Source organism: Toxotes jaculatrix, chromosome 24, assembly GCF_017976425.1.
Source record: "Toxotes jaculatrix isolate fToxJac2 chromosome 24, fToxJac2.pri, whole genome shotgun sequence".
Classification (NCBI taxonomy): domain Eukaryota; kingdom Metazoa; phylum Chordata; class Actinopteri; family Toxotidae; genus Toxotes; species Toxotes jaculatrix.
This window is the reverse complement of record NC_054417.1, coordinates 3,141,324-3,169,154: the sequence shown is the minus strand read 5'-3', so window position 1 is coordinate 3,169,154 and position 27,831 is coordinate 3,141,324. Positions and strand designations below refer to the sequence as shown.

At 46.1% G+C, this 27,831-nt stretch overlaps 1 protein-coding gene across 4 annotated transcripts in view; it reads left to right on the top strand.

Moving 5' to 3' along the window:
- Positions 1-27,831, top strand: part of nrp2a (neuropilin 2a) — a 75,630-nt gene that overhangs the window by 28,835 nt on the left and 18,964 nt on the right. For all 4 annotated transcript variants that reach the window (XM_041032454.1, XM_041032456.1, XM_041032455.1 and 1 more), the window contains 7 exons: positions 7,633-7,814; positions 14,872-15,102; positions 16,616-16,771; positions 17,381-17,550; positions 18,480-18,635; positions 25,528-25,672; positions 27,434-27,609. In XM_041032454.1, coding sequence (XP_040888388.1) covers positions 7,633-7,814; positions 14,872-15,102; positions 16,616-16,771; positions 17,381-17,550; positions 18,480-18,635; positions 25,528-25,672; positions 27,434-27,609 — 1,216 coding nt within the window. The remainder of the gene's footprint in view (positions 1-7,632; positions 7,815-14,871; positions 15,103-16,615; positions 16,772-17,380; positions 17,551-18,479; positions 18,636-25,527; positions 25,673-27,433; positions 27,610-27,831) is intronic.

Sequence of the window (27,831 nt, the reverse complement as noted above, 5' to 3'; positions counted from 1 at the left end):
GCTTTAACACCAGCGTCACAGTGTCAACACTGTAGCACACTGGACTTCCCTGCTGTAGTGGTAGCGAGAGGAAAGGCTCAGCTGTTGATAAGCAGTGTGTCAAGCAGTTTCTCGCAGCCCAAGGCGTGCGGGGCAGGAGGAGGCCGAGGGAGGAGGAAGAGAAAACTGAAATGCCTCCTCTTTTCTCCTCTCCGTGGACGGTTTTATTGGGATGGGGTTTTTTTTTTTACGCTCGCCCGGAGGCACCGAGGCCTTGGCCTGCCCTCTAACAAATACTCCCACTCAGTCTCCCTTCATCCTCTATGTATCAGTGTGTGCATGTGCGTGTGGGAGAGTGTGTCAGTGAGCGTGGGTGGGAAAAGGCGTCTACATGCGAGTAACTCTGCAAGCATGTAAGTGTTAGTTTGTAAGACTAGCCTCTCCGCTCCCCTCTTCCCTCCATTCATCTATCCATCCAGCCTCCAACTGATAACCCCCATTTTAAAGGCCCATTAGAGAAACAGGGGATCACGCCAACATTTATTTATGCATAACCTCTGCAACTAATGTGTTTGCCCTTCTGTGTTTCATGGAGGAAGCGTTTCCCTTCAGGGTGCAGAAATAAGTGGAAAAAGGCTGAAGTACGGCTCGATATTCCTGCTCTCTCCGTCCTGTGCTATGCTTTTTCCCCGGATTGATCCAAGCCCTGTAGTGCTGTTACGGGTTGCTTTCTTTTTTTTTTGCCTGTATGATTAGGCACGGCAGTGGGAGTGAGTGAGCAGAGAGTGGATTTTTGCATGTTTTCACGGTCCTCGGTGAGGTTAGGGCGATGGGAGCCGGAGGGGGAGGCAGAGGTGGAGGGCTCACCATCTCGGTTAGGGTTGAAAATCTGCGTGACAGCTGGGATTACAGAGACGGCAGCAGAGAAAACCAGAGCTGTGTGTTACCTGAAAGACGCAGAGCTATGTGGTCTGGACTTCTGAAAGTGGAAACACACCAAGAAAAAAAAAATACACAGATGATAACATGGTCATAAAGATTGTAAATGGACATATGTTTTCAGGGGATACGCTTAAAGACACATGCACACACACACTTAAGCATGCAACCTGTCGGTGTAAGAGTGCTCATCAGCCATCATGTCCTCCCCTGGGCACTTATAAAACTGAAAAAGTGCTTGGTCAGCCCAGGCAAGGGGTGTAAACTCTGACTAATATCCCTGGCCAGCTGGTGATTTTCCCTCAGTGGGTTCAAACAGTCAGTACTCGGACGATGCAACGAAGCCAAACCACGGTTCTACTGCAGCAATCAAATCCGCAGCCTTATGCAGGCGCTCCATGTCTGAGGTGGCACTTTAATTCAGGATTTCATTTCAGGGGGAGTCCGGCCACATGCCAAATAGCTCTTACCTCCAGGCTGCCAGCCGATTGATGTGAACTAAATGTAATAAAGGCTAGATGAAATATCAGGCCCATATCTCTAATGCAATCTGCCATCACCAAGCCCCAGGATGCTACCTAGTGATATACCAGGAGCTGAAGAGGGGGGAGAGAGAGAGAGAGAGAGAGAGAGAGAGAGAGAGAGAGAGAGAGAGAGAGAGAGAGAGAGAGAGAGAGAGAGAGAGAGAGAGGAGTGAGGCGGAGATGATCCCCCCCTCCCGTTTTGTTTTTCTCCTTCTCTTTCTTTTTTGCTTCATCTTCCTCCCCTCCCTTTCCCTCCCCCCTTTGTTCTTTTATTCTCCCTCCCCTCTGCCGGAGGAGGAAGTGTTTTATTTTTACACATTTGAATTAAACATTGAAACAGGCAGAATCACATACAGATTACACACACACACACACACACAATATAAAACTGTAGTCATTCAGAAAGATCCATTTCTTCCACCTCTGTGTTTTCTTCTCTCTCTTTTATTTGGTTATTTGTTATTGGATGCAGCCTGAGGTGGAAGATCTGATGATATAACTTTATAACTTCACGCACACACACACACGCAGACACACACGCAGACACACACACACACACAAAGCTGTGAATCCCTTTGGCCTGTGACATGCCCTATCACAGTCAGAGGTGTCACCAACACATAGCAACAACTCTCCTGTGTTTGCATGAATGTGTGTGTGTGTGTATCTATGTGTGCGTATGATATCACCCTCTTACCAATACCCAAAGGGGGAGCAGAGAGGTGTGGGATCAATGTCTGTATTCCGCTTGTAATGGGAAATCGATAGATGATCAGCAGTGGCCGGAGGGGCAGAGGGAGATGAAGAGGAGGAGGAGGACGGTGATGGTTAAGGATGAAAGGAGAGACAGATGATTTGCCAGAGGTCACGACTAAAGGGAGTTGTTCAGGTTCTGCTCTGTCGATATCCTGCACTTGGCCAACGTTTAGGACAAGATCATGGTCATCAGCGTTCTCCGGTCGTGACTATTACAACTGCCGCAGCTATAATGATGATATAACGTTAAAAACATTTTCAAAAGCTTTCTGTGATCAGTTGTTCTTGTCCGCCGTGGAGACATTCAGAAATGAGCGGTGCATCAAAGCTTTATGATTAATTTAGCCTCACGCAGCTGTGTTGTCCCAGTGCTGTCCGTAGGGGTTTCCCAGTCCACAAACATGTAAGCAAAGTGGACCAGAGGATCTCGGTCCTCAGATGCAACGAACACGAGCGGGTGACTTGCAGTTCGGTGAGGAAAATCTCCATCGCTAATATGTATTGATAGAGGACAGTTAAAATGCATTCGGCAGGGGCAGCAGGGTCACGGCTTCAGCTCAGACAGCAGTTATAGTCTGATGTTTCAGATCAATGCTGGACTGGAAGGGTTGGGGCCGAGCCCAGACAGCCTGTGGTCAGCGGTTTGGCCCCAGTCATCTGTAAGTATGACTGTGTGATGGACAGCAGGAGAGGGAGGTGAGGCATGAGGAGGTGAGGAAGAGGAGTGCTATTTGTTTTTGGGCTAGATTGAAGATGGCAGGCTCCGTGGATCTGCAGGGATTTTGCTCGCAGCATCTAGTTAATATTTCAGAGGCACTTATGGTTTATTAGAGTCCCCTTCGTGGGCGGGAGGAGTGGGTGGTAGTGTGTGTGTGTGCGTGTGTATGTAGAAGTGTGAGCATCTGGGTGTGTGTCTGCTATACACCCTCCGCCTTACTTAATTTCTGCTTCTGTATCGTCGAGAGAGAAGAAAGAAGCGACAGACGGCTCTTCATTGTTTACCGGATCAGGATCTTGTGGGTTTCTGTGCTCTGACAGTGGAAAACAGGGGAAAAACACAATGGAGCAGAGAAGAAAATCATTTTAACTGACGGCCTCAAGTGTCTGGGTACAGCCAAGTTTGGTTTCCTGATATTCAAGAACAGCTGTTCCTCTTTTATCGGCATAAACAAAATAAATCAGACGACCATGACGCACCCGCAGCAAATTATGTGTTAATCTTTTGTGTAATTTCGACGCTCCCAGAGAATGCTTTATGTTTAATATGTAGGCATTTAGATTCAACTTAATGAAACACAATATCCCAAGCTAGCTCTCACACAGACGGGTGGTCAAATGAGAACTCTTTTGCCAATTTCACAAAAGATAAAAGAAGAAGGAAGCAGCAGGGTTTGTATACATAATAAAACCGTAGCAGGGAGAGTGACCACTAATGGAGCCTTGAAGGCTACAAAAGCCTATAAATATGCATATATACAGTGTATACACACACTGCACTTATGTGTCTCTGTGGTGAGACACCATTGCCTGCAGGAAATGTCCCTGGTCCCCGACAAACAGCAAAGGTGTGAAAGGCAATTAGTTGTTTTGGCGGAGGGGTGGAGTGATATATGTGAGCAGAGGAAGAGGAGACATGTCTGGACTGGTGCAGAATTACTGGCCCTGAAGGGTTTTTAGTTTCCTTAACCCCTCTCCCTCTGTTCCAGCTATTCTCTATGGGGGAAACAAGGGCATGGGGGGGGGCGAGTGGGGGGGGGACTGCTGTCCCATAATGGCTCCCTGAACACAGGGCCGGTCATGCAGACCCAGACAGACTGCCAGACAGACAGAAACCTGGGAATGGGGAATGGATGGTGTCAGACATAGGCGGGGTTTGGATCAAAACAACTCCTAATGGAATTTGGATCTGGATGGGGGGCTACGTGTACGCTTGAATGTGTGTGCAAGTGGTATGTGATGCTAATGTGTGTCTTCATGAGTGCGGGTTTGTGTGTGCGCATGTGCAGATGATTTATGTGTGTGTGTGTGTGTGTGCAGTGTCCTGGAATGCGCTCAAGTGTGTGTTTGAGAGAGACAGACAGTGGGCTCTCACACGTCAGGCCCTCATGCATGTATTCATCAGAGCCTGGGGAGAGGCTGAGCGAACAGGTCAATAATCACATCTGAGGAACACTCACTCACTGACGCTAATCCATGACAGGAGAGAGCAAGACAGAAAGAGGGAGAGAGGGAGAGAGAGAAAGAGAAGGATAGAGACCCACTCCAAAATCAATTAAAACCTAATTAGGCTCTCAGCTCCTTCGCAGGCCTTTTATCCTTGGTGTTGGCGATACAGCTCCAAGTGTGTACGCGCACGCCCGGTGTTTGTCTATATCTGCGTGCGCTTGTGTGTACATGTCTGTTGTATCTGCGTGTGTGTTTGTTGGCACATGTTTGAGTGTGTGTTTTCCCTAAGCATGTGTCAGTTACAGCCCTAAATAGGCGTACTCAGGGATAGCCGTGGCTCTTACAGGCTCACCGTGGGAGCTTGCCGCTAAAGCCTTTGCGATCGCCTCTGTAATGCCGGATTACAACCAAGACACGTATAAGAGAATTGGACAACGGCTTCTTTACTCATGAGCACAAGTGCTCCTCAGGCCCACTTTTGCACAGATTTGCTTCAGCCCCAACCATCACTTACTTTAACTGCAAGAATGTACAGGCAGACTGAAACCTGTTATGTCCCCTCACCACATATATGTATTTGTTACATCTCGAGCACACACACTCTCTTTAGAGAAGAATGACATCTGTTTTTGAACGATTAACATATGTTGTTTTGTTGCTGGTCTCAGTCAGTGCTGCAGGGGCAGAGATATTCCGGGTTTCTGTAGTCCCGGGCACGGGTGAAGCTTCAAAAAGGCTGGAACATGCAATTCCAATAATCCAGCACAACAGCAGCCTTCATTAGACCCTCCCTGCCCGGCAAACACATTTGTGTTGTGTTTGTAACACAGGCTTTCCTTTCAAAATTGAAGCCCCAAAAACACATGCTGAGATCAATTGTCACCTGAGTAATTTTCTCAGGTTTGACAAACCTCCCCCAGCTCCACAGAAAACACATCAACAGCCGTTTTCACAGGATGAGCAGTGTGTTAATTAGAATGACTAGTAAACTGATCTTTAACGTTTAAGTTTAGTAGTTGATTAAAAATAGAAAAATTATGATTTTATAATGTGTCATTTTATACTATATAGTTTTAATAAAATAAATCTCGTCCTACACATTGTCATCCTTCACATGTTTGTGTGGTGCAGACAATGTTGTGACATTACAAGCTCATTGCAGCATTTTCACACTTTGATCCTCACCTTTGCTTGTGCCATTCTGACCCAAATTAATGTGACTGGGATTATCCCTCCATCTGCAGTCTTAGCTTGAATGCTCTGTAAGGGAATCAATACGTTGCAGGAATGAGATAGCCAAAAAAGAGGCTTAGTGACTCTACTTAATCCCAGTTTTATTCCAAGCTGCAGAATGAAAGCAGTCTTAGTGCTTAGATGCCACGGAGAAACACAGCTTAGTGCTGATTGGTACCTCTCAGCTTTGGTGAATACTTTTCATTTCGGGGAAGTTGTGAGAAAAAAAAAGTTTCCTGTTTTGAACATTAGCAAGACTCCAGAGGTGCCTGTGATGCTTTTTCAGCATCAAAGAGCCCATCACAGTAATTAGTGGGACAACAGTGGCCCCGTTGTTTTGTTTTTTTTTTTGACGGTTTCGTCATTTGAACTAATTGAGACAAGAGTGTTTGTGTGAGTAAATGTTGGGAGGGTGTCCTCAACGCCGCTGCAAGGCTCCTGCAGCGATGCAGTTAGTTACGCAGGGAGTCACAATATGGGGGGGTGAGGAGACAGTTGTTAGCACTGTGATGAGAAATAGAAACAGGGACGAATGTTGTGGAGACCAAAATTACAAGGAAATTAGTCACAGTTGTGCAACTTTAAATCTAACAACATGCACGTTTAGAGGAAAATACAAATACACGCACGCTTACAGAAAGGGATAGAAAAGGGGAGGTTGCTTTACTCTGACTGTTGCTTCAGGAACAAAATTAGTCAAGTAAAATTTGGTGCAATTTGCTTAAAACAGCACTTAGGCACAGTTATAGTAACAAACAAAAATTATGGAGATTTCCACAACCTCTAATATTGTCACAACCCCAAATTATTACCCTATAACCAGGTGGTTCACAGTCAGCTCCCGAGCATGAACTGGTCCTTTTTTAATCATATCAACACAGCTATGGTATCATTTATCGGAGGTAATGCATAGATGGACTGTGTTTCACCGCAAATGACAGTTTTCATTGAACTCGACCGTCTGAGGCCGAAAAATATTGTCACGTAAAACGGAGGCAGCCGCACTTTCTCTGTAAACAGCCTCCAGAGGAGCAGATGGCTCTGCCACACGTTCAGAGCAGTCTGTGTAACAAAGAGTGGAAAAGCCACTGGAACATGCATCCCACCTAATCTCTCTCTTTCTTTCAAATTTGAACCAAGCATACGTGCAACAGAAATGCAGACCCCACAGATGGCTGAGTGTGCTGCCTCTGTCTGTGACTCTGTGCTGCTGCATGTGTCTAATAATGTTAGAGGAGTGACACACGGGGCAATGAGCTAATTCTGGATCAGCCAGGTGGGCTCTCTCTCTCTTTGTCTTCCTCTCTCACACACACATAAAAACACACACACACACACACTAACCTGACAGTCAAGCATTTGCTTTTATAGTTCAGGGTCAGATGGCTAGTCAGAGGTCACAAAGAGCTCAGAGCTCAAGCACGTGGAAGCTAAAAAGCGAGGCGTCTTCACATTTATTCCTCCTAATTTCTCTCTGTAACCCCCCACCTCACCCCCCCATGCTGCTAATGTCCTCACCTTTCCTCTCCCCCAGCCCTCACCTCTTTATTCTTTCATGAGTGTCTCCGTCTATTTTTACTCTCGTTGTTAATGAATCCACCCAGCTGTCTGTCTGTTTGCCTGCATCTTCACCCTCAGAACATTTGCAGGCATTTGGGGATCCCTCGCACCAAGCTGGTGTCTGTGTTTGTTGTCCGGAGCAAATCTGGCTTGTAAGAGTTAATTTTATCGATATTGAATGCAGCTGAAGGGAAACAGAACGAGTAAGGTGCAGACTCTGATGGTAAATAGGTCCACACCTGTCTGCTTTTATTAGCTTAGCTTGTTGCATAACTCCATAACTATCTATCTATGTTTATCTCCATGCCGCTGCTCTGCTTTTATCTCTTTACTGCTCTTAATCACTTCCTCTTACATTAAGCTCAGTGTAATCCCAACGTTAACACTGTTTCCTACAGGATGCTTGTGAGGAAACATTTTAACGCAGCAGTAAATAATCTCCGTCTTTTTTGTTTCTCCTTTCATTGTGGATCAGGTACGACTTCATCGAGATCCGCGATGGCACCTCGGACACCGCTGACGTTCTGGGTCGACACTGCAGCAACATCGCCCCAGCTCCGATCATCTCATCTGGCCCCTCCCTCCAGATCAGATTCGTCTCCGACTACGCCCACCAAGGGGCAGGCTTCTCTCTGCGCTACGAGATCTTCAAAACAGGTGAGGAAATATTGTTGAGCGTGATTGGTCAGTCTGGTCTGTTTATATAATGCTGATAATGGTTAGTTTGATCAGTAATTCATCATATTTATCATATGATCAGCCTTACAGTGTGATTTATTATTTTTATTTATTATAGATTTTAAAAAAAATCTTCCAACTTGGTGACCATGACTAAATTTGAACTGATGTTAATACAACAGAGGGACATGTTTGTGTTTTTCACAAACTTTTTGGTAAAATATTTCAACAATTTAAACAGAGTGTACAGAGTGTGTGAGAGAATTCTCTGACCTCTGTGGAAAACGTGAACCAAGCACAAGGTTCTGCTGCACATTAATACTTAAGTTAATGATTTTGTCTTTGCACCACCTCTTTGTCCCACGTTAATGGCCCGAAACCTGCGCTCGTTCACCCCAACACTCTCACAACACTCTACATCAGCAGAGGCAGCCGGGCATGGAAACAAAACCTAAACAGAGAGGGAGAAAAAAGACTACTAAACTTCTTCCAAGCTGCCTGGAAGCATGTGAGGAATGCTCACTTAATTGGAGCAGGATCCGCTTCCTCTGGGGACACGAGGAGGGCTGGGAGAAAGGAGGGGGTGGTGGGATGATGGAGAGAGCTCCAAGGCAACTTGGAGTTGGACTTAAGGTTAAAGGTTTATAGGTGGAGGTAGAGGCGAGGAGATGGATGGGGAGGAGTGTGTGCCGAAATGGAATTTTCTCAAGGTCGCTGAAGTGCACGAGGTGAGGTGCATTTTGCAGGTGAGGTGGTAGTGGGAAGTATATTTGTTTTATTGGTGTGTGTGTGTGTGTGTGTAGTAGGGGAGGTGAAATGGTCAGGTGGCATTGAGGCAGCTAAAAGATTTATGTTCCAGTGAGTTACCAGCTGATTGCTGATAGTCAGCTCTTCATCACGAGAACAGACTTTTAAATTCAGATTTTTTTTTAGTTCTCAAAAAGTTTCTTGATCTATCCTCGAAGAGTTTCAGGTGAAAGTCACTGGAGAGAAGTAAAAGTCAGAGTTTGTGGAGCACAGAGTGTAAGTGCTCCTCTTACAGAAAGATTGCACTGAGTTATCGCCTCCTACCTTTGAACAATATCTCTGGGTTTGTGTCAGATGAGTGTGACCCAGATTTGACGTTCAGCTCCATTACCAAGGCCACCGATTTGAACCTCGACAGTGTAATACTGTAGATTGCATCTGTCACACACACGCACACACACACACACACACACACACACACACACACACACACACACACACACATGGATGGATTGAAGGCTGGTGGATGCGGTTGCCATGACTTTAACAAGATCCTGGTATAAATTCAGGGGCTATGAGAGATTGTGTCACTGTGCGAGCACATGTAGGTGTCTGCGTGCTGCATGTGTGGGTGGTTCCACTCAGCTTGTTGTGTGAGATTGTGTCTGTCTGTATGTATGAGGAGGCGGAATGATAGATGCACATGTGTGCTGGAGAGAGAGAGAGAGAGAGGCAGAGAGACAGACAAACAGAGACAGACACGGTGGGAAAATGATTGGGGTGAAGGAGACAGGCCAACAAAGGAGGAGCGAGTCGGTGTGTGAAATGTATTCAGGATGCGTGATTGAGGCCATGTGTTAATTATGGCGTTTCCAGTGCCTGCGCGCTCTCATCATAGCTGTTTGTCTTACCGTGGCGGGCCTGGGCCATGGGTTTCCACTAAACACCGCTTAGAACTTGTGACGGGAATGCAGAGATCCTAGAGGAGATGTGTTTATTCACCAGAGTGGAAGTAATTGCACTACCATTACTTTTACTTAATGGATTTTGGTTGCATTGTTGTGTTCATGTACTTTCAGGTTGGAAGACAAGAATATTATTTTTATCGAGGTACATTGCGACGTAACTGTACTTTTCTACTTTCAAAGCTGTAAAAGCGTGTGAGTAATCCTAGAGTGCTCTGGAGTAGAATATTTTTGGTACAGCGTGTGTACAGTGTGTGGGTTTGTGCGCGAGCGGCTGTGTGTGTTTATGGGTGCGTATGTGTTTTTAAAGGGTGCGTCCGAGCAGAGATAGAGATCACAGCACACAGCTGGGAGATGTGTGTGTGTGTGCGTGTCTCTTCAGTTTCCTTCCCATCTTAAACAGACAGTACGGCTTACGGCACAGGCTGACCCCACCACACTGTGTCTAGAAGTCAGACAGTGTGTGTCTGGTTTTGGCTGTGTGTGTGTGTCTGTGAGAGAGAGAGAGAGAGCGAGAGAGGCATATCTTGGCCTGTTTTCCGTACTATGAACTAATGATACAGCGGCTTGTTTTTGTTTTGTTCATTCAACCCTATTACATAAGCGGTGACTGTAACAACTCTAGGGGGTTTTGAATTGGACAAGCAATCTGTTTGTGTCAACGTGTGTGTGTGTGTAGGTGTGTGTGTGTGTAATGGGCTACAGTGCAGTGAAAGCTAATTATTTCCAGAAAGGAGGAGCAGGAGTCGACCTTTGACTCTACATCCATCCTGATACCCCTCCACCTCCTGAGGGGAGCCAGAGTGAGCGTTTGCCCCAAAACAACATCCTTTAAACTACCCACCCAACCCCCCCATACACACACAGACACACACACATACAGTACATGTAATCCTGGTGTACAGTGAAAGTGCATGGTTCCCCTCCGCCCCCTTATTGTTGTGGCCTACTTTAGTCCCACTCATGCGCGTTTAACCCTTCATTCAGCCCCAACCACCACCCCCACACCCCCATCCACCCCTCATGCACTTTCACTTACACACAGTCACGTGCTGCTGACGCTGTTACCACGGCTACAGGGGGAAGACTTGCTAGCAAAGCCCCCTTTTTCACAGTCCCCCTAAGCCCACCACTAACGCGGCGGGGGCAGATAACGTCGCAGCCAATCCTGAGTTAAGACATGGCCGAGTGCACCCCAAGGCGTCCCCTTCGTGACCACTGGTGACCACTGCCGTGGCATCTGTGGGGGCGCGGTGGGGGCGCAGCCTAAGGCAAGACCCCTGCCCAAGCGCCAGTCATAACATTGGCCCTGTGTGTATTTCTGATGCTATCGCGTTGATTGGACGCCGACCCTTGCCTCAGCGATGGCTGTTACTATATGGCTGATTGCCATGTGGTGTTCCTGAAACACCCAAGTCTTCCCAATGCTGAAATTACACTCAAGTAATTAACTGGCAAAGGTAAATTAAATTCATGAATAAATAAAGTGAGAGCAAAGAGTGGTTAAGACTGATGAGCGATGAAGAAAACATGTCCCAAAATGAAATAATAAGGCATGACGGTATGAATAAGATCCAGGAAATCTAGAGCTGCACGAACACTTTGATCACAAACAGCAGGAGGCTTTATGGCGTCTGCTTTTTTTTGTGCTCAAGATTAAAAAAACTTAATGATGGCATTCCATTCCACAACACATAACAGAACACATCAGCGTGATACACGACTTAGAAGGAGCATTCCTCGCTATATTAAGCTGCTGCAGACTGATGCAAAATGTCTCTCCGGGTCTATAAAAGTGTTGAGCCGTGGCACGCCAAGAATGTTGTTTTTCTTTTCTTGGGTTTCCTTGTTGTTCACAATCTTGTTGTTGTTGTTGTTGTCGTTATTGTAGGGTTTCCACCCTAACCCCTCTGTGTAGCACGCCCCTCCCGCCACACATTCACGCACGCATACACACACACCCCTCCTCAAATGCCTCAGGAGAGACTTTCTTCAATGAAATCTTGAACTCAACTCAAGCAGGGTTACATGAGAGATCTGCGTGTGTCTGTGTATGAGGAGCAGATGTATGTCAGGTGGAGACAGGCAGGTAGAGAGAGCGGAGGGTGAGGCGGGTTTTGATGTGCGGCAGACACTTGCGAACGCAGGGGTGAGCCCTCAGCTAGAGTTGCGTGCCGAAGACAGGATGAGCGAGACGACGAGACAAGACAAGAGAGTTGAAAGAGTGAATGAACACAGATTCTGCACGTCACCGCTGAGAAGAGAAGGAAGGAGGGAAGGGAAGGGAGAAGAAGAGAGGAGGAGGAGGAGGCAGAGGAGGAGGAGGGAAAGGGGTTGCCCCCGACACAACATGTGAAGCTGCTACTACATCAGGCACTCATGTGAAAGAGTCGAGTGGTTTCTACCCAGCAACTCACCCTCTCGCCCCCCTGCGTCACAATCACACACACACTCACACCGTGACCTCCCCCTATTTGCCAGCAGACAGCTCTTGCCAAATGGCAGCTCATGGTGAGATGCAGGCACCAACCGGGGGCCAAGACATGGGCGGAGGGAGGTAGAGAGGGGGGCTTGTTTTTGGCATGTTCATATACTGTGAACTAACGAGGGCTAACGAAAAGAGGAGGTACTCATGCATATGCAGACACTGAAAAGCGTACCCATGCTCACGCAAGTATATGAACACATCCATGCATACGGCGTTGGCACGTGGCAGCGTGGGGCGTGTGAAGCGACTAGTTCGTGCACACTAAGTGTAAAACAGTCTAAACACAGAGTAGTGTGTTTGGAGGCGATGGAGTCAAGCTGTGCTCAGATTGAAGTTTTCGGCAGTAGGTCTCCACACTGCTGCACTGTGACCCAGTAAGAAACAAGGCCAGTGTGTTACTGGGTCTCACACATACTGGGAAGCTGTCACACACACCTTCATACACAGATGCATGCACACATGGAAACACATACAGACAGGCAAAGCATGCCGGCAGCAAAAGATACACACGAGGAGGTTAATAAAAGGTTTCCACAAAAAAGACACACACTCTCATGGCATATGGCTCATGCATACTGCATACTTCATTTACTGTTTCATTATAACCACACTACAATCACATGCATGTTATTGCTTTAATGGATTCATAGCTTTCCTGTTTACTCCGTTTTATGCTGCTCACTCATACACGGCGGCTGTAGACACGCACACTCACAAAAACACACTTAACTCAAAGAGGTGAGGTCAGTGGTTGAGGGGATAGGGAGATATCGCCGGTAGCTTGCTGTAAATTACCGTCATATTTCAAAATGCCTGGTTCTTTGTGTGTGTGAGTGTGTGTGTGTGTGTCTGTGTGTGTCTGTTTGTGTAGGCAGCCTGGCTCCTAGCATGAAGCCGGATGATCCACTGGTGTTTTGATGTTGCAGCGTGTGTGGGAGGCAACACAAGAGGTTCAGAGCCGCTTTTAACATGTAGGGGAAGATTCATACATTTGTGTCAACATATGTACATGTATGCAAAACAGGTCGACAGAGACAGACAGACAGACGCCGTGACAGATACTGTGCGTGGAAATTAGTACACTAATACAAACGTAAACATAGTGAATGAAGGAAAGAACATTTTGAGATAATTGCCATCAAAATAATGAAAGAGGAAAAGCAAGAAAAACAGATAAAAGGGAGATTCTGGAGAACAGGGAAAACAAAGCCAGAGACACAGACTGTGTATATCTCCTGAGTTTTTTCCGTCTCTCTCCACACTGATTGGGGTCAGTTCTCTGCCATTAACCAAGTGTAGACAGGGGAGGGCCAGAGCTTTCAGTCGACCCCTGCGCTTTTATAGGGCTGCTTGATAATAAGGACTGGTGCCTCGGAGGAATGCGGCAGAAGGAATGTGCTGTTAACATGTCTGTGCTCCTAAACGCTGCCTTTATGAATATGTATCTGGTTATCACATGCAGCCTGGCAGTTCTCTGAGACAGTGCAGTGGTGCTTTCCCAGGTTTGAAATCCACCAGAAGCTTCTCCCCAGAGTCTCTTCAGCCTGACCTCCCTATTTGCTTTCCAGCACACTCAGTGATGGGAAAATACTACAAGAACAGATTCTTTTCCTTATGCTGGCCAGTTACGAACGTCTTGGCAAAGGAGAGTGTATGAAATGTATTTTTTATCAGTCAGCCTTGTGCAAGTAATTTCAACTGTAGAGAAGCAGGAATTAACATTGTCCAGTGTAAGTGCACTTATAAATAACTACTATCAGTTGGTTTGGAGAGGCCTCTACCACAGGCATTTCTGACATGTGCATTTAAACACACACAGATCTAATAACATTTTCTGCAGTCTCTCAGCAACATTATCACACCAAGATATTTGCCCTTCTGGCAAGTATAAAAATAGAGATGGAGAATAACATACAACTAAACAGACGCGGCTGTTTATAGCCTACATACAAAGATAGAAATGTTGGAGGAGAAGGCGAATGGACAGAGTGAGAAAATAGCCATGGATTGTGAATGGGACTGTAAGTGTGTGCACTCTCATTGATGTGCCGGTCCATAAACACTCAGCCGTGACTCAGGTTCCCCAGTGAGCCGCGGAGCAGTGGCTGATGGGTAGATGATCTGAGCCACACAGCTGCCGCCGCTCAAGGTGAGCCGCCCAGGGCGCATAAATCTGCATGGCTAATGAGGTGCCACCGCAAAGGGCCCACTTAGAACCATTACACAACGTTTGTGGTGTGTGTGAGTGTGTGAAAGAGAGACACGCAAACACAGAGTGCAAAAAAAGAGGGGAAGAGAGTGTTAGAGATTATTTGTTTTGAATATATGCAGCAGAGCAGGGGTCAGTCTGCTCCTTGAACATGTCATATTATGTAACATCATACATATGATGAAGGGGTCTTTTACAGGCAAACTAAAGCCATACAACATAATATTACTATTTTATTTCTGAAAGTAGAATAAGTGTTTCACATCTTGGTCACATCCTTATTGTTTTTGAACACAGTGGTCATAAACGGTGAACACGACTGACAAAAAGAGTCATTAGCTTGCTCGTGTAGCACAATGCAACGTTAGACACGCCTACTTGAGCATTTGTTCGGTGTGTATTTTCTCCTCCATCGATAATCATAAACCATGTGTGTGTTTGTGTGTCTCACCACCACGGCTACTGTATATTCCAGCTCGCTGTCAGTGATAAACGACTCTCTGAAACACCCTCTGCAAGTCAGATGAGATATCCCCGTGTGATCGATTGCTTATGCCTGTATCTTCTACTAATATGACCGATTGCTTATTCCTTTCTAAATATCCTCTTATCCTTGTATCCGCTCAGGGTCAGAATTCTGCTTCCGCAATTTCACCAGCCCGTCCGGTATGATCGAGTCCCCGGGGTTCCCGGATAAATACCCACACAATCTGGAGTGCTCCTACATGATCATTGCCCCGCCCCACATGGACATCACCCTCACGTTCCTGACCTTTGACCTGGAGAACGACCCCCTGCTGGTGGGAGAGGGCGAATGCAAGTACGACTGGCTGGACGTGTGGGATGGTCTGCCACAAGGTGAGTGCGCATGCACACACACACGAGTGACACGCGTTTGAGTGGCTCAGCTCAAGACAAGCGCACACACACTTACGAAGGTGCACAGACACACACATGCTTGGAAAGTCAGTGTTTCTAGGTTCTGAGCATAACACACACACACACAATTACATTCATATTCACATTCAGAACTCACTCTGACTCATGCAGTCCCCCACATTCCCACACAGAAATTTGCATAGCAGTCTTCAATTTCCTGGGCAGCCATCACTCTCTTTGATGTCAGCACTGTTGCCTTACATTCCTGTACATTACATAGAGGAAACATTATTACACAGGGAGCTGAAAGTGCCTCTACACCCCTAAGGAGCAGCCCTTTCCCATGCCCCTCTTCCCTCTCTCTGTAATAACCCCCTTCATCAACCCCCTTCCTATCCTCGCTGTCCTCCCTTCTTATCACCTGGCACTTCCTTCCTCCCCCGAGTGAGTGAGAGTGACGGCCACGATGTGTATCTGTTCGTAACCAGTAGGAGGTGCCGAGTGTTGAGAAAGTGGCCTATCAGGTGAGATCAGGAAGTGGCGAGGAAAAAACATTTGAGGATATTATCGAGGGCTTTGATAGAAACCGCCATAGGGTAACGTTAGCTGCTGTGGTGCTGCTGAAAACCACATTAGCGGTGGTGAGTGGTTCGTTTCTCACTTCCCTCTTGCTGACTTCCTCTCCCTCTCTCTTTCTTTCCCCCAATTTTTTTTTAAATATGAAGCAGAGAACTGAGGATTTGCTCTAATTATTCTATTTTCAGTTGCTAAAAAGGGATCCAAGTGGATTTAAAATTCCAATTATAGCCTTGAATTTGGGAGCTTTGATAGCCGAAAACAATTTATACCATTCAAAGTTGTGAATTAGGAGGAAATTAAAGTGTAACCCAGTTCCAGTGAGCTGAGTCCTCGGGCATGAAAGAGGGATGGGAGACAAGACGGAAGGGTGAAGAATTTGGTGTCTGGCGAGGGAGCTACTCTTGAGACTATTGTAATCCTCGCTGGTGCATGTGTATCCCTGCATGTGTGTGTGTGTGTGTGTCTGCAGCTGATCACAGTGCAGCTTGCATTAAGGCAGGGATTCCAGTCCCCCTGCTGGGCCCTGGCTGAGACACACATGGCAGATGGAGGGATGGACAGGAGAGAAAAGGGAGAAAGAGGAATGATGGCAGGAAGAGAGACGGAGGGGAATCATGCTGCGACTCATTAGACAACACTTACTGAAGCAGCGTGGCCACTGGAAACCTGTCTCTGCAGAGCTGGATTCCTCTTTAAATGGAACAGGCACACTGGTTCCTAAAGATGCTGCAAGAATATTTCACTTTTTTTTATCATCATATGGCAGAAGCACTGAGTGAAACCAGAAACTGCTCAGTTTAAAAATTAAAAAAAAAGCACAAAACCTTCCTGTCACAATTTAAAGGTTTGGCCAAAAAACTACAACATGACACGTATCTTTACATCAACTGGATTTCTGTATGTGTGTCTGCAGTGGCTCCTCTGATTGGACGGTACTGCGGGACAAAGATCCCTCCGGAGATCCAGTCGTCCTCCGGCTTGCTGTCCCTGTCCTTCCACACCGACATGGCCGTGGCCAAAGACGGCTTCTCCGCCCGCTACAACATGACGCACAAAGAAGTCACCGACTGTGAGTGCAAGATAACTTTTAGAGAGTGTGTGTTTGTGCCTTCAAATGCTCTCAGTGTAGGTTTGTTTACCTGTTTTTATTCCCATCTCTATTTTCTCTCTTTCAACAGTTTCTTCTCCGTCATCTCTGCTGACACTCATCTTTCTTTCTTCATCTTTCACTCCTCTTACCCTCTCGATCTTTTCAGCTTTGCCTACTTTAATGCTATTTCAATCTCAAAGTTCTCTCTCACCCCTCTCAGCCTATTTTGCTCTCTCCTAAGGGAGCATGGTTTCTCTGAAGCAGACTTATACTATTTTCTTTTAGAATATAAATTAACTTCACCTCAATTTACCTCTGCTCACCTGTTGGGCTGCTTTCTGCCCCTTCCCTGTCTGGATTTACCCTTTCATCTCTGTCTTCAGGCTCTATATTATAATACTTAGATCTTCCATCTCAGCCTCTTAAAGAAAATCTGTCATCCATTCTATTCAACTTTTCTTCCTTCCTCTTTTCCTCCCTTTGTTTCTTACATTTTCCATCTCGACTGTAAAGTCACGTCAACAAATGAACAGTTTAAACTCAGTTTTCTCCATCTCCCTCCTCTTCCCCTCTCCTTTCTGCCAGCAGCATTCCACTGTAGCATGGCGCTCGGTATGGAGTCAGGGAAGATCAGCGACGATCAGATCACAGCTTCTACGTCCTTCTACGACGGCCGCTGGTTGCCACGGCAGGCTCGCCTCAACAATGACGACAACGCCTGGACACCGTCAGAGGACAGCAACAAGGAGTATATTCAGGTATGTACAGTAGTTTGTCTGTTGCCAGTGTATCTTTGTGTTGCGCCTCTCAGATATTAAAGGTTTCCACTTAGATTTGCTGTTAAAACATTTCTTTGTTTTGAACCCAGCTGAAAAAAGCTTTTCTGACCTTTATAAATACAGTAGGTTTAGTTTGTGTGAGGCCTGGGAATCAGCAGTAGAAAATGTGCAATTTTAAGATCAAGCTCTTTTCCGTGTTCTGGGTTCAGTTCATTAAAATTCCAGCTGTGAAGTGACTGCAAAGACCAAACAGAGAAATCTGAATCAACATTACTTTCGTTTGCTCAGGACAATAAATGTAGAGAATCTGTCTCAGTGATAAAGGTGTGAAGGGGAAGACTCACTGGGTAACAGCATCTTGTATATACTGAAGACATACAGCAGGACACAAACACGCACATAAAGGAAATGGAGGAACTGTGAACTGATGATAAGGAAGTGCTTCTGTGCTCTCAATCTTTCCTGTCTCACACGCCGAGTCCACGCGTATGTATGCATACACAGACACACACACGAGCGCGGGGGAGAGCGGTGAGAAGCCCGTGATTGATGAAGGTGCTCTTCAGGAATGCATCCCAACACTGCGCCATTGATCTTTGCCTCCAGCCTTCCTCTCCTCACACACACGGCAATGCAGACACACACACATAAACACCACCTAGGCTTCCTCAGCAGTAGGCCGCAGTCGGTGTCCATCCCCTGCTGTCTGTGTGACAGATATTCACAGCAGCTGGTCTGTTTCTGTTATCTACATCAACCCTGAGCCCCATAAATCCCTACAGCAATCCACACACTGGCTCTGTTACTCTGTTCTTTTTCCTTTCTAAATCTGTTTTGTTCATTTATTAAGAAAATACTTTTTCAATATAAGAAATCAAGTTTTAAATCTTTTATTTTTTTCCTTCCAGGTTGACCTCCACTTCCTGAAGGTTTTGACCGGCATTGCCACACAAGGAGCCGTTTCTAAGGAGACTCAGAAATCCTACTACGTCACCACCTTCAAACTGGAGGTCAGCACCAACGGAGAGGACTGGATGGTGTACCGACATGGCAAGAACCACAAGGTAGGCTTTCAGATCGACTCAGGTGCTTTAAGATCAGCATGTTCTACACGGAGACAAAGGGATGAAACAGTCAAGAAGCAGTTTGAACTTGTAGTGCACTTTCTCTAACCTTTATGCTACTATCATGATATGTTCTACAACAACAGGGTTTGTTGTGTGCATCAAAGAGCCATATCAGCAGTTGCAACATTCCTGAAGGAGTCTTTCCCCTTCCAGGACTGTTTATGAACCAGAGTCATGACCTCAGTCAGGAGGTAGAGAAAGAGGGAATGGGAGGGAGGAAGAGATAGAGATAGGGAAACTGACAAACAAGAACAATGGAGTCCTCTATGTGCCCTTATCTGTTCTTGCTATTCATCATCTCTCTCACACCAGTGCATACACACATGAACACACACCTCGGGTTGTAAAACCCTTGGAGTCATAGCAGGTGCGGACTGTGTTAAAGAGGTTCACAACAACATTTTTTTTTTTTTGTAAACTGGTGGCCTCACGGCCGTTTGTTTGTGTGTGATGTGGGGCGGTGGATTCATACACAGGCTTGTGTATGAATGCATATACAGTGCAGGTTGTTGTTGTTGTCATGGTGTGACCTGCAGTAAGCCTGTCTCTGGGGGAAGTGAACCCTGCCCCTTATATCTGGGTGAAGGTCACTGTGGATTTCAAGCGGAAAAATAGACAGTGGCAGAAAAAATAGAGAGTGGCAAGGCTGGGGGTGTGTGTAGCGGGTTAATCCACACACTCACCCACACGGACTGGGACTCCCCTTCTGTGTGCGCCAGTGATTGGTTTGGGTGGGGCCAGTGGGGGGTATTTGATGTGGAGATTATTGAGCGAAACGTGGATTTGACTTAAAAAGTCAACATCTGTGCAATTTATTAGAACCCCGCCCCCAGACTGCCCCCACTCCTCCCACTTAGAATCCCCAGACCCCCCCTTTAAATAACCTCTGGCTGATCTCTCTGTCTGGAGATCTGAGCGTGTGTTCGCATATGTATATGATGTGTCTGTCTGTCTGTACCACGTAATCTGAGTCCACTAATCTGTCTGAGCAAAAAAAAAAAAAAAAACAGTTGAGACACTTTCAGACGCGGATGCGTCCACATGCATTTGGTGGAGATATTGTTTGTTTTGTGAGTGGTGGTATTGAAAGTTTTAAATTGGTTATGTTCTCAGCTTGCACAAAGAACGCACAAAGTCCGGCAGGAAAATGAAAGATCAATAAAACATGCAGGTTTGTTTTAAATTATGGATGTTCCTCAAAACCAGGCTGAAAGCAGGAAATAATGTTTGATACTTTTACTAATGGGACATTACATTATCTCGCTAAAATGTAGATATGATTAAGTAGACCATCTGTTTTTGATCATGATAAAGAAAAGATGACAGTTACAACATTTACTCCACGCGTGATAGGGTTCTCAAATTATGTTTCAAATCCAAAAGGATTTATTGTGCATTCACGCTCTCTGATGTTTAAGACAGGGGCAAGGCATCTCAGATTACACTGGATCAAACTTTCTCTTTGTATTTTTGCCAACCGCAGACATTGATGGATGGATTGAATTTAGGAATAACGCCTCTGACAAATCGCACACCGAAGCACAGTTTGCAGTCGTGATTTCAGCCCGGCCTGATTTTATAATGCTGAAACTGAAGATTTCACCGCACTCTTCACTCTCCTTGTCAGCCAGGTTCTTCTCGGGGCCCCTGTGGGCTGCCGTTGAATCTTCCGTGACTGCTAATCCAACAGTCATGTCGTACAAACTCCCAGTTAGCCCGTCCTAAGCCCCCCAAAGAGCCCTTAAGTGGTTGAAGCTCAATTCTCATCAGGGGGTCCTGTAATGACTGGGATTTGGTTCTTCTAATTGTCATTTAACAGTGAGTTTGAAGTTAATGTGGCTTTAAAAGAGTGCGTGTGTCGGTAGTGTACAATAAGTGTGTGTTTGTGGAGGCTGAGCCGTGAGTGTGGCTGTGCATCAGATATGAATCACCCACGAATAAAAGGATTGGTTTGGCAGTTCCTGCTCACAGTGCTTGTTGTAGGAAGAGATTCATTGTCATTCACTCATTGTCAAGATTTGTGTGCTTATTTGCTGTGTTAACAAAGACCGAAGGATTTAATGCCAATAAAGATTATTTGACAGAAAGAGAGGCGGGCAGAAAGAGCGAGAGCAGCTGAGGCATTGTGAGAAACAGCACTTCTTTTTTTTTTTTTTTTGTAGAGAAATGAAAGTGCTGTGTGAAGGGAAAAACACCAGCACTGCAGATTGCAATCACCTCAGTCACACCAGCAAAGAAGGCTTTGTGCACGTGTGTGTGCATGCACGCGCACGTGTGTGTGTGTGTGTGTGTGATTTTTTTGACTCATTTTCTGCATGCCAACACATTTTCAGTTTGACACCCATGTGACTTGTTAATTCTAAATCACACTACTCACATATGCACCTCATTACTTGATGAGATGCTAACACGCTTAGGAATTGCATATCTCACTCACACACACTCACACACACTTATACACTTACACTCACACATAGATACGAACACACAATGATTTTTTTTTAGTGGTAACATAGACACACATGGACTCAAACACACATTGTCTTCCGTCTGTGAAGAAAATCCCATCAGCCCCTGTGCTAACCAAGCATTGTGTTACTGAAAAGCGTTGTGGGGCTATGCTAAATCTGTTCAACACACACACACACACACATACACAAAGTAACCTGGGAGAGGAAAAAAAAAAGCCCACACAGCTTTTCACCCTGCTCCTCCATCACACACACAAAAGCTTTGTGTTTCACTTACTCATTCTTCATGACATACAGCTGCAAATGCACACACACACAGGTGAGAGGTCACACACACATGCACAGAGACAACACAACTGGTAACACTGGTACAAAGTGGAAGACTTCAACATAAGGTGGTGTAGGACAATTGCTATGGATCACTGCTTCAACCTTAGTGCACACACACACACACACACACACACTGTTCGCCCTCTTAGAGCCAGTAGTGGAGAGCGGCCAGCTGGAACCAGTTCCTACTGTCAACATCTTAATACAGAGAACTGAGAAAGAGGGGGGCGTCTAGAGCAAAGGTGGAGAGGGGGCTAATGGCTAGAAAGGAAGAGAGAGACAGAGGGAATAACTAGAGCAAGAAGACGAGGATGAGGAGTGTAATGGACAGAGAAAGAGACAGAGATCAAGGGAACAACACAGGGATGAAAAGACGACCGGGAAATGAATAATGTCTTGTGCAGAGCTCACCACTTCTCCCCGTGGTGCCATCAGCTAGAAGGAAAACACTGGCAGAGGAAGGAGACATGTGCCAAAAACACAGAACGGAGAGAGAAAGGGAGAGATGGTAAATGAATCAGGCTATGATGTATGTATTTATCCACGCCTCATTTTCCACAGAACAAATGTTCTTCGCTCTAACAAGACCCAGTCAAATTTAGTCTGCTTAGGATGCACACGCACTTCTGTTTCTGCTGGTCCAGAGATTTAGATCTTTATGGAGTGTGTCTGCAATAAGACACACACACACCTTTCACAGTGACCTCGTTCTCCTGAGAGGTCATGAATAGTTAAATACCCATGGTGCCAGCGACCCGCCAGTGTCCACACAAACAAGTCTGACCGTCGTATGCTGCTATGTGTGTGTCTGGAGGGGTGGGGTTAGACGGCGAGCGGGGCTTCGTTATATTTTCATGACTCTCCACACTGGGACACACAACATGACAACGTTAATTATTCAGCCCACCTCACCCACACGTCACGTGAAGAGGGGGCCTCGCATAGACACACACATACACAAGCAGAAAAGAACACGCCAGTCGTCAGGCAGATTACAGAGGTGGCCCAGACAACAGACTGGCAGCTGTGCCCCTCGTCGTGCCTCACATAAACACTTATACACACATAAGCATACATTTGAATTCGCGCCGTGCCCGGTGGACATTCCTGATCAGTCAAAAAGTAACCATGCTATCAACAAGCTAGTCAATGACCAACCATCTGCTTCCTGAGGCCATTGACCTTTAACCTTGGAAGTAATTGCTCAGGGGTCAAATGAGTGACCTTTCAGGTAGCCCAACAATAGATGGGAGGAAGTGGAGTGGACAGACGACGCTGAGAGCTGACTGACAGCTGCTCATTGTCTTATTCTGTCTTCCCTCTCTGGCTCCTGTAAAAGTTTGTTCTCTCACGTCCAAGAAGGAAAAATGAACAGTGGCTCTCGAGAGCTGATTCTTATTGAACAAATAGTTCTTTTTTGTGTCAGTAATGTTGGCCGTGTTCCCTGCTTTTATCCAGAGATAAAAAAAAAAATAAAGAAAAGCAGCTGCCAATGTTATAATGCACCAGCTAATGGCCTTTTAGTCATGCTGGGCATTTTGTACATTGGAACATTGAAGACATTTCTGGGAAGTTTTAACAGACAAATACTTTACAGAAACTTTCCACTTCTGAAACTAAAGTGTTTATGGGCCTGATGATGCTGATGTTTGCATCATTTTTTATTTGACAATTTATTTTTTATTGCAGTTTATCATAAAATTTCTTTTGCTGATGTTGTAATAATTGACTCAGTGCCCCTCAGATTATGGAGCTTGGACAGCTTGTTTGATAGTTAACACAGTGTTCTGATGCTGGGATTTGGATGTTTGTCCAATAGTGTGATTACAGTGAGCTTTAACTAGTGATAGCAGTTTATTTTAAAATTGAGGAAATTCCATTGAACTTTGCTGTTTTGGCTTATAACGATATAAATACTTGGATGGAGTATTTCCTGTTTCGGTGATGAATGTCTTCGTTGTTCTTTCCTTCCTACTCGCCGCCACGCCCTGCCTCCTCTTCCACATTCCTCTGTTCATATTCCTCATTAAGTTCTATCTACTGTCCTCCATTCAACCTTTTCTTTCTCTCTCTCACACCCACCTCCACTCCTCTTTTCATCTGGTTTTAACTATTCTTCTGAGGACTCATCCTCCCTGCAGTCATTTTCTGTTTTTCCTGTCCTCTCTGTCTTTGCATCCCGCTGCTCTTTGTTTCACAGACAGAATATCTACAAGTGGCGAAGACAGGTTGGTTGTATGTGAGGCATACGGTTGTCTTTGTGTGAGCATGCGTGGGTGTTTACATAACCCCCATAAGAGCCCACATCCACTGTTTGGCCTCTTAGGTAAACATGACGGCTGTCTATCCTCAAGCCAGCAGCAGATACCGCAGAGATAGCCTCCGCTTATCTGTTCAAACACTCACGCTGCTTTGTATTACCAGTGTCAGCTCCACTTGATTAAATCAGGCCGTGCCCAAAATCAAATAAAACCCCTCGAGTAGGATTTTGAAGTCATATCACTCATATTCCCACTGGTTATGGAATTTCTGGAATATCATATAATTTTGAGAGGCGTGTGCCAGAGAGGGACCTTTACAAATGGGTCACTTTACTCCAGTAAGGCAGAGGAATCGTTTCAGACTCTGACTGAAACCAGACGGTTTATGATAAAATAACATTATCAAAAGAAGAAGGAATCGTCACATTTTCAGGTTTGATCATTCTGTGCTCGGATTAGAGAAAAAGAAAAGTCATTCAGGGACCTTTTTATTTATTTTTTTTAATAAATTATGCCTTTAATCTTTAATTCAGCTGTTTGTAGCTCTTTCCATCTTTTCATTGCGTAGCGGCTGTGATGTTAGTCATTGTGGTTTTGCTGATATGCGTCCTTCAGCTGTGGCTCTCCTATCAGCCGGCCCGGTCGACCACAGACCGAGAGAGTGAATGACACTTAACAGTCACTCAGTCAGTTAAGAGACGCTTCCTCTGCTTATCTGAGAGCATAGAGGGTGTGTGTGTTCTCGTGGGGCTTTGTGTGGGTCCCTGTGGTTTCCTGTGTCTTTGTGTGTGTGGTTTCAGTTTGTAGCCACCAACAAGAGGAAGAAAGGCATGTGGTGGTAAGAGAGGAGGTGTGGAGAGATATCAACTGTACAGTCTTGAAGGAGAAAATGGAGGTGTTGAGATGAAGGGATCCAGAGGGATGTGGTAAAGATGGACAGAGAGTGGAGGGACAATGAGGCGGAGAAGGAAGAGGAAGTTATTCATAATTACAAACTGGAAGTTTGGGTTTTGGGAAAACTGTTCTGCCACAAAAAGGAAATAAAGGGAGACTCGTGTCTGTCATTGAATGTCCTCGTCCAACGCCCTGGAGCATTATGGGTCACATTTCTGCCTCAAACAGAAAGTAACTGACCACCCTGGTTACATTTGCCCTCCGACCCTTGCTGCCCCAGCCGGTCGCTTAAGAGCGAGTGGAAGGAAGGGAGTGTCCCTGAAGTGAATGTTGATGCTTTTGGGCGGATGCCTCAGGAAGTGAATTTCACTCACTCACATCCTGCCCACCTGGACAGACTTCCTCCGTCTGAAGGCCAGTCATGTTTGGCCGTGTCAGGTCACGTCTCCCGCAGCTTCCTATGACCACCAGCATAGAGGTGAATGGAAGTTGGTGGATGAGTGAGCAGTGTGTGTGTGTGTGTGTGTGTATGTGTGTGTGTGTGTGTGTGTGTGTGTGTAGGAGAGAGAGGAACCCTCATCCATCGTCAGGCTTTCCCAGCCTCCCAGCGCCGAACCTTTGACCCCAAAACATATCGACAGCTGGGCTGGTGACATTGGATCCGTGTTTGGGTTGTCTCTGCTTTGTCCGGCCTGCCACTGTGTGTGTGTGTAGCCAAGCGAAACCATGCACTGTGGGTGGGTGTAAAGCAAGACGCAGTGTGTGTGTGTGTGTGAGAAGGAGAGAGATAAGACTCAGGCGTACAGGTGTGTACAGTACATCTCTGTCTGACAGTAACCGCCCTTTGTCCTCTGTTTGTCTTTGTTTTCCCAGATCTTCCACGCCAACACAGACCCAGCTGAGGTGGTTCTGAACCGGGTCCCACAGCCGGTTTTGGCCCGGTTTGTTCGCATCAGACCGCAGACCTGGAGGAACGGCATCGCTCTGCGCTTCGAGCTCTACGGATGCCAGATCACAGGTGTGTGTGTGTGTGTGAGACGAGGTTAGATTCTTCTGACCTAAAGTCACCTCTGCCCAGTATCTGCTGCACGTTTAAGCTCAGTCTCTCTTTCAGGGGCAAATTAGCAGAAGTGACGAGTGAGAGGAGAAATCCCAGTTTAGTCCACTTGTGTGATTCAACACTGTGGTCAGAAGTCTGTATTTTCCACCGCTGTCTTCCCAAGAAAAAACTGTTTTGAAAGCTAAATATAATTTGCGACTTTAAAGACTTTGAACATCAGCAAAAAACAACTTCCTAAACCATAAAAAGGGAACACACACACACACTGGCACATACTGACTCACACATCCATGTGTATTTACTCTCTGCCACACTCTTCCTGCTATCTTTTAAACATGGTGAGCCTCAGGCTAATTAAAGGAAACTTCTACTCTATTCTTCCTTCCAGAGGCTCCACCAGTGTCTCTTCCCTCTCTCCATGCTCTTCTGTCTCTGACTCCCCCCGCTCTCCCGCCTCTTCCTCCTCTCGTGGTTTTTGATACTCTTATGATGTGTCCTCTTTGCTCCGCGAGCTCCTCTATATGGAGAAATGAGTACCGATCAATCATTCATGGCTCCCCGTTCACTCTTACATCAGAAACTGTGATTCGCTTCAGCATCAACAGCTGCTATTAAAATAACTATTAGCTGTTACAGTACAGGTACATCCACACACCAGCGCTTTCTAAATATAGCAGGTGACCTCAAAAGCAGGCACACCCTTTGAAATGTACACAGACACCACCCACTGGCACACACACGTACACACATACACTTCCTGTGCTTTTTATTCATTATTTACATCTCCTGCTTTTGCAGTGACATAACAGCATGAAACTTTGATCTGTGTTCTCTTAAACCGTCAGCACAACTAACATCTCCCCATCTCCCTTCCTCCTGCCCTTTCTCGCTTCCTCTGTGCCTCCCTCTCTTCCTCCTCCTTAAGCTCTCTCTACCTCGCACCACCCTCCGCGCTCATCTACCTCCCCCGGTCCCTCACTCCTCCTCCCTCCATCCTTCTCCCAGTGTCCCCACACCGTCATCTTCAGCTCCGAGTCTCTTTCTCTTGATTTTTTTCTTGCTCTTTCCGCTCTCTACCTCTCTGCCTCCCAGCTCCTTGAATTATACCTTTCTCATCCCCTTAATCCTCATTTCTCCCTCGCACATACTCCCTCAGCAAGTTACTTTCAACGCTACTCGTCCATCCATATCCGTATGAGTTTCATTCCCAAGTGCTTCTACATGTATGTGGGACTTTCCCTCACTCAGTGGATGTGCAAAGAATGTGTGCAGCCTGGTGAACAGACAAGCCATTGTAAAGAATATAAAGACACAACACAGTGAACTACATGTCTAAAAGACACTTAAATATTTGTGCGAGATGTGAAGTGCAAAGCAGTGAACTGTGGCCATTCAGCACCAACCAAACACATTGCTTTATTTCACTAATGGCAGTCTAATTGCATGATGAACTTGAGGCAGTAGCTGCACAACACGTCTCCTTTCCTTCCCTCCTCTTGTCTCTCACCTCATCCTCTCCCGTTTGTTCCAGTCTAAACTCTTAGTGCTTAGCAGCCAGTAGTGCAGTCCTGCGGTGAAGCTTAACAGCTCCCATGTGGGAACATGAGTAACAGCATGAGCGTATGTTAGGTCATCGCTGAAACTTCTCCACCAAGCCCCTCCATTCCCCCCCAAGGTGAAGGCTAAAGGAATCTCTTCACTCTCTCCTTTCCACTCCAGATGCTCCGTGTTCAGACCTGCAGGGCATGCTCTCCGGCCTGCTACCTGATGCGCAGATCTCAGCCTCTTCCAGCAGGGACATGGTGTGGAATCCTGGCACCGCCCGTCTGGTCGCCAGTCGCTCCGGCTGGTTCCCAGCCCCTGCACAGCCTCTGGCTGGAGAGGAGTGGCTACAGGTACGAGATTTTTTCACTGAAAATTTTGGCTGTAAGTTTCCAGCTGATATTTATGCTTGTCAGCACCTCGCGGATCCTTTTTTATCCTTGTAGGTTACAGATATTAATCGTCCACACATTAAGGAGTAATAGTAGACACTAACCCAGAACACTTGAAGCAGATTAGCCTGTGTGGACCACGGAAAGAGCAACTGTGCAGATTATAGCTAATGGTGAAAAAAA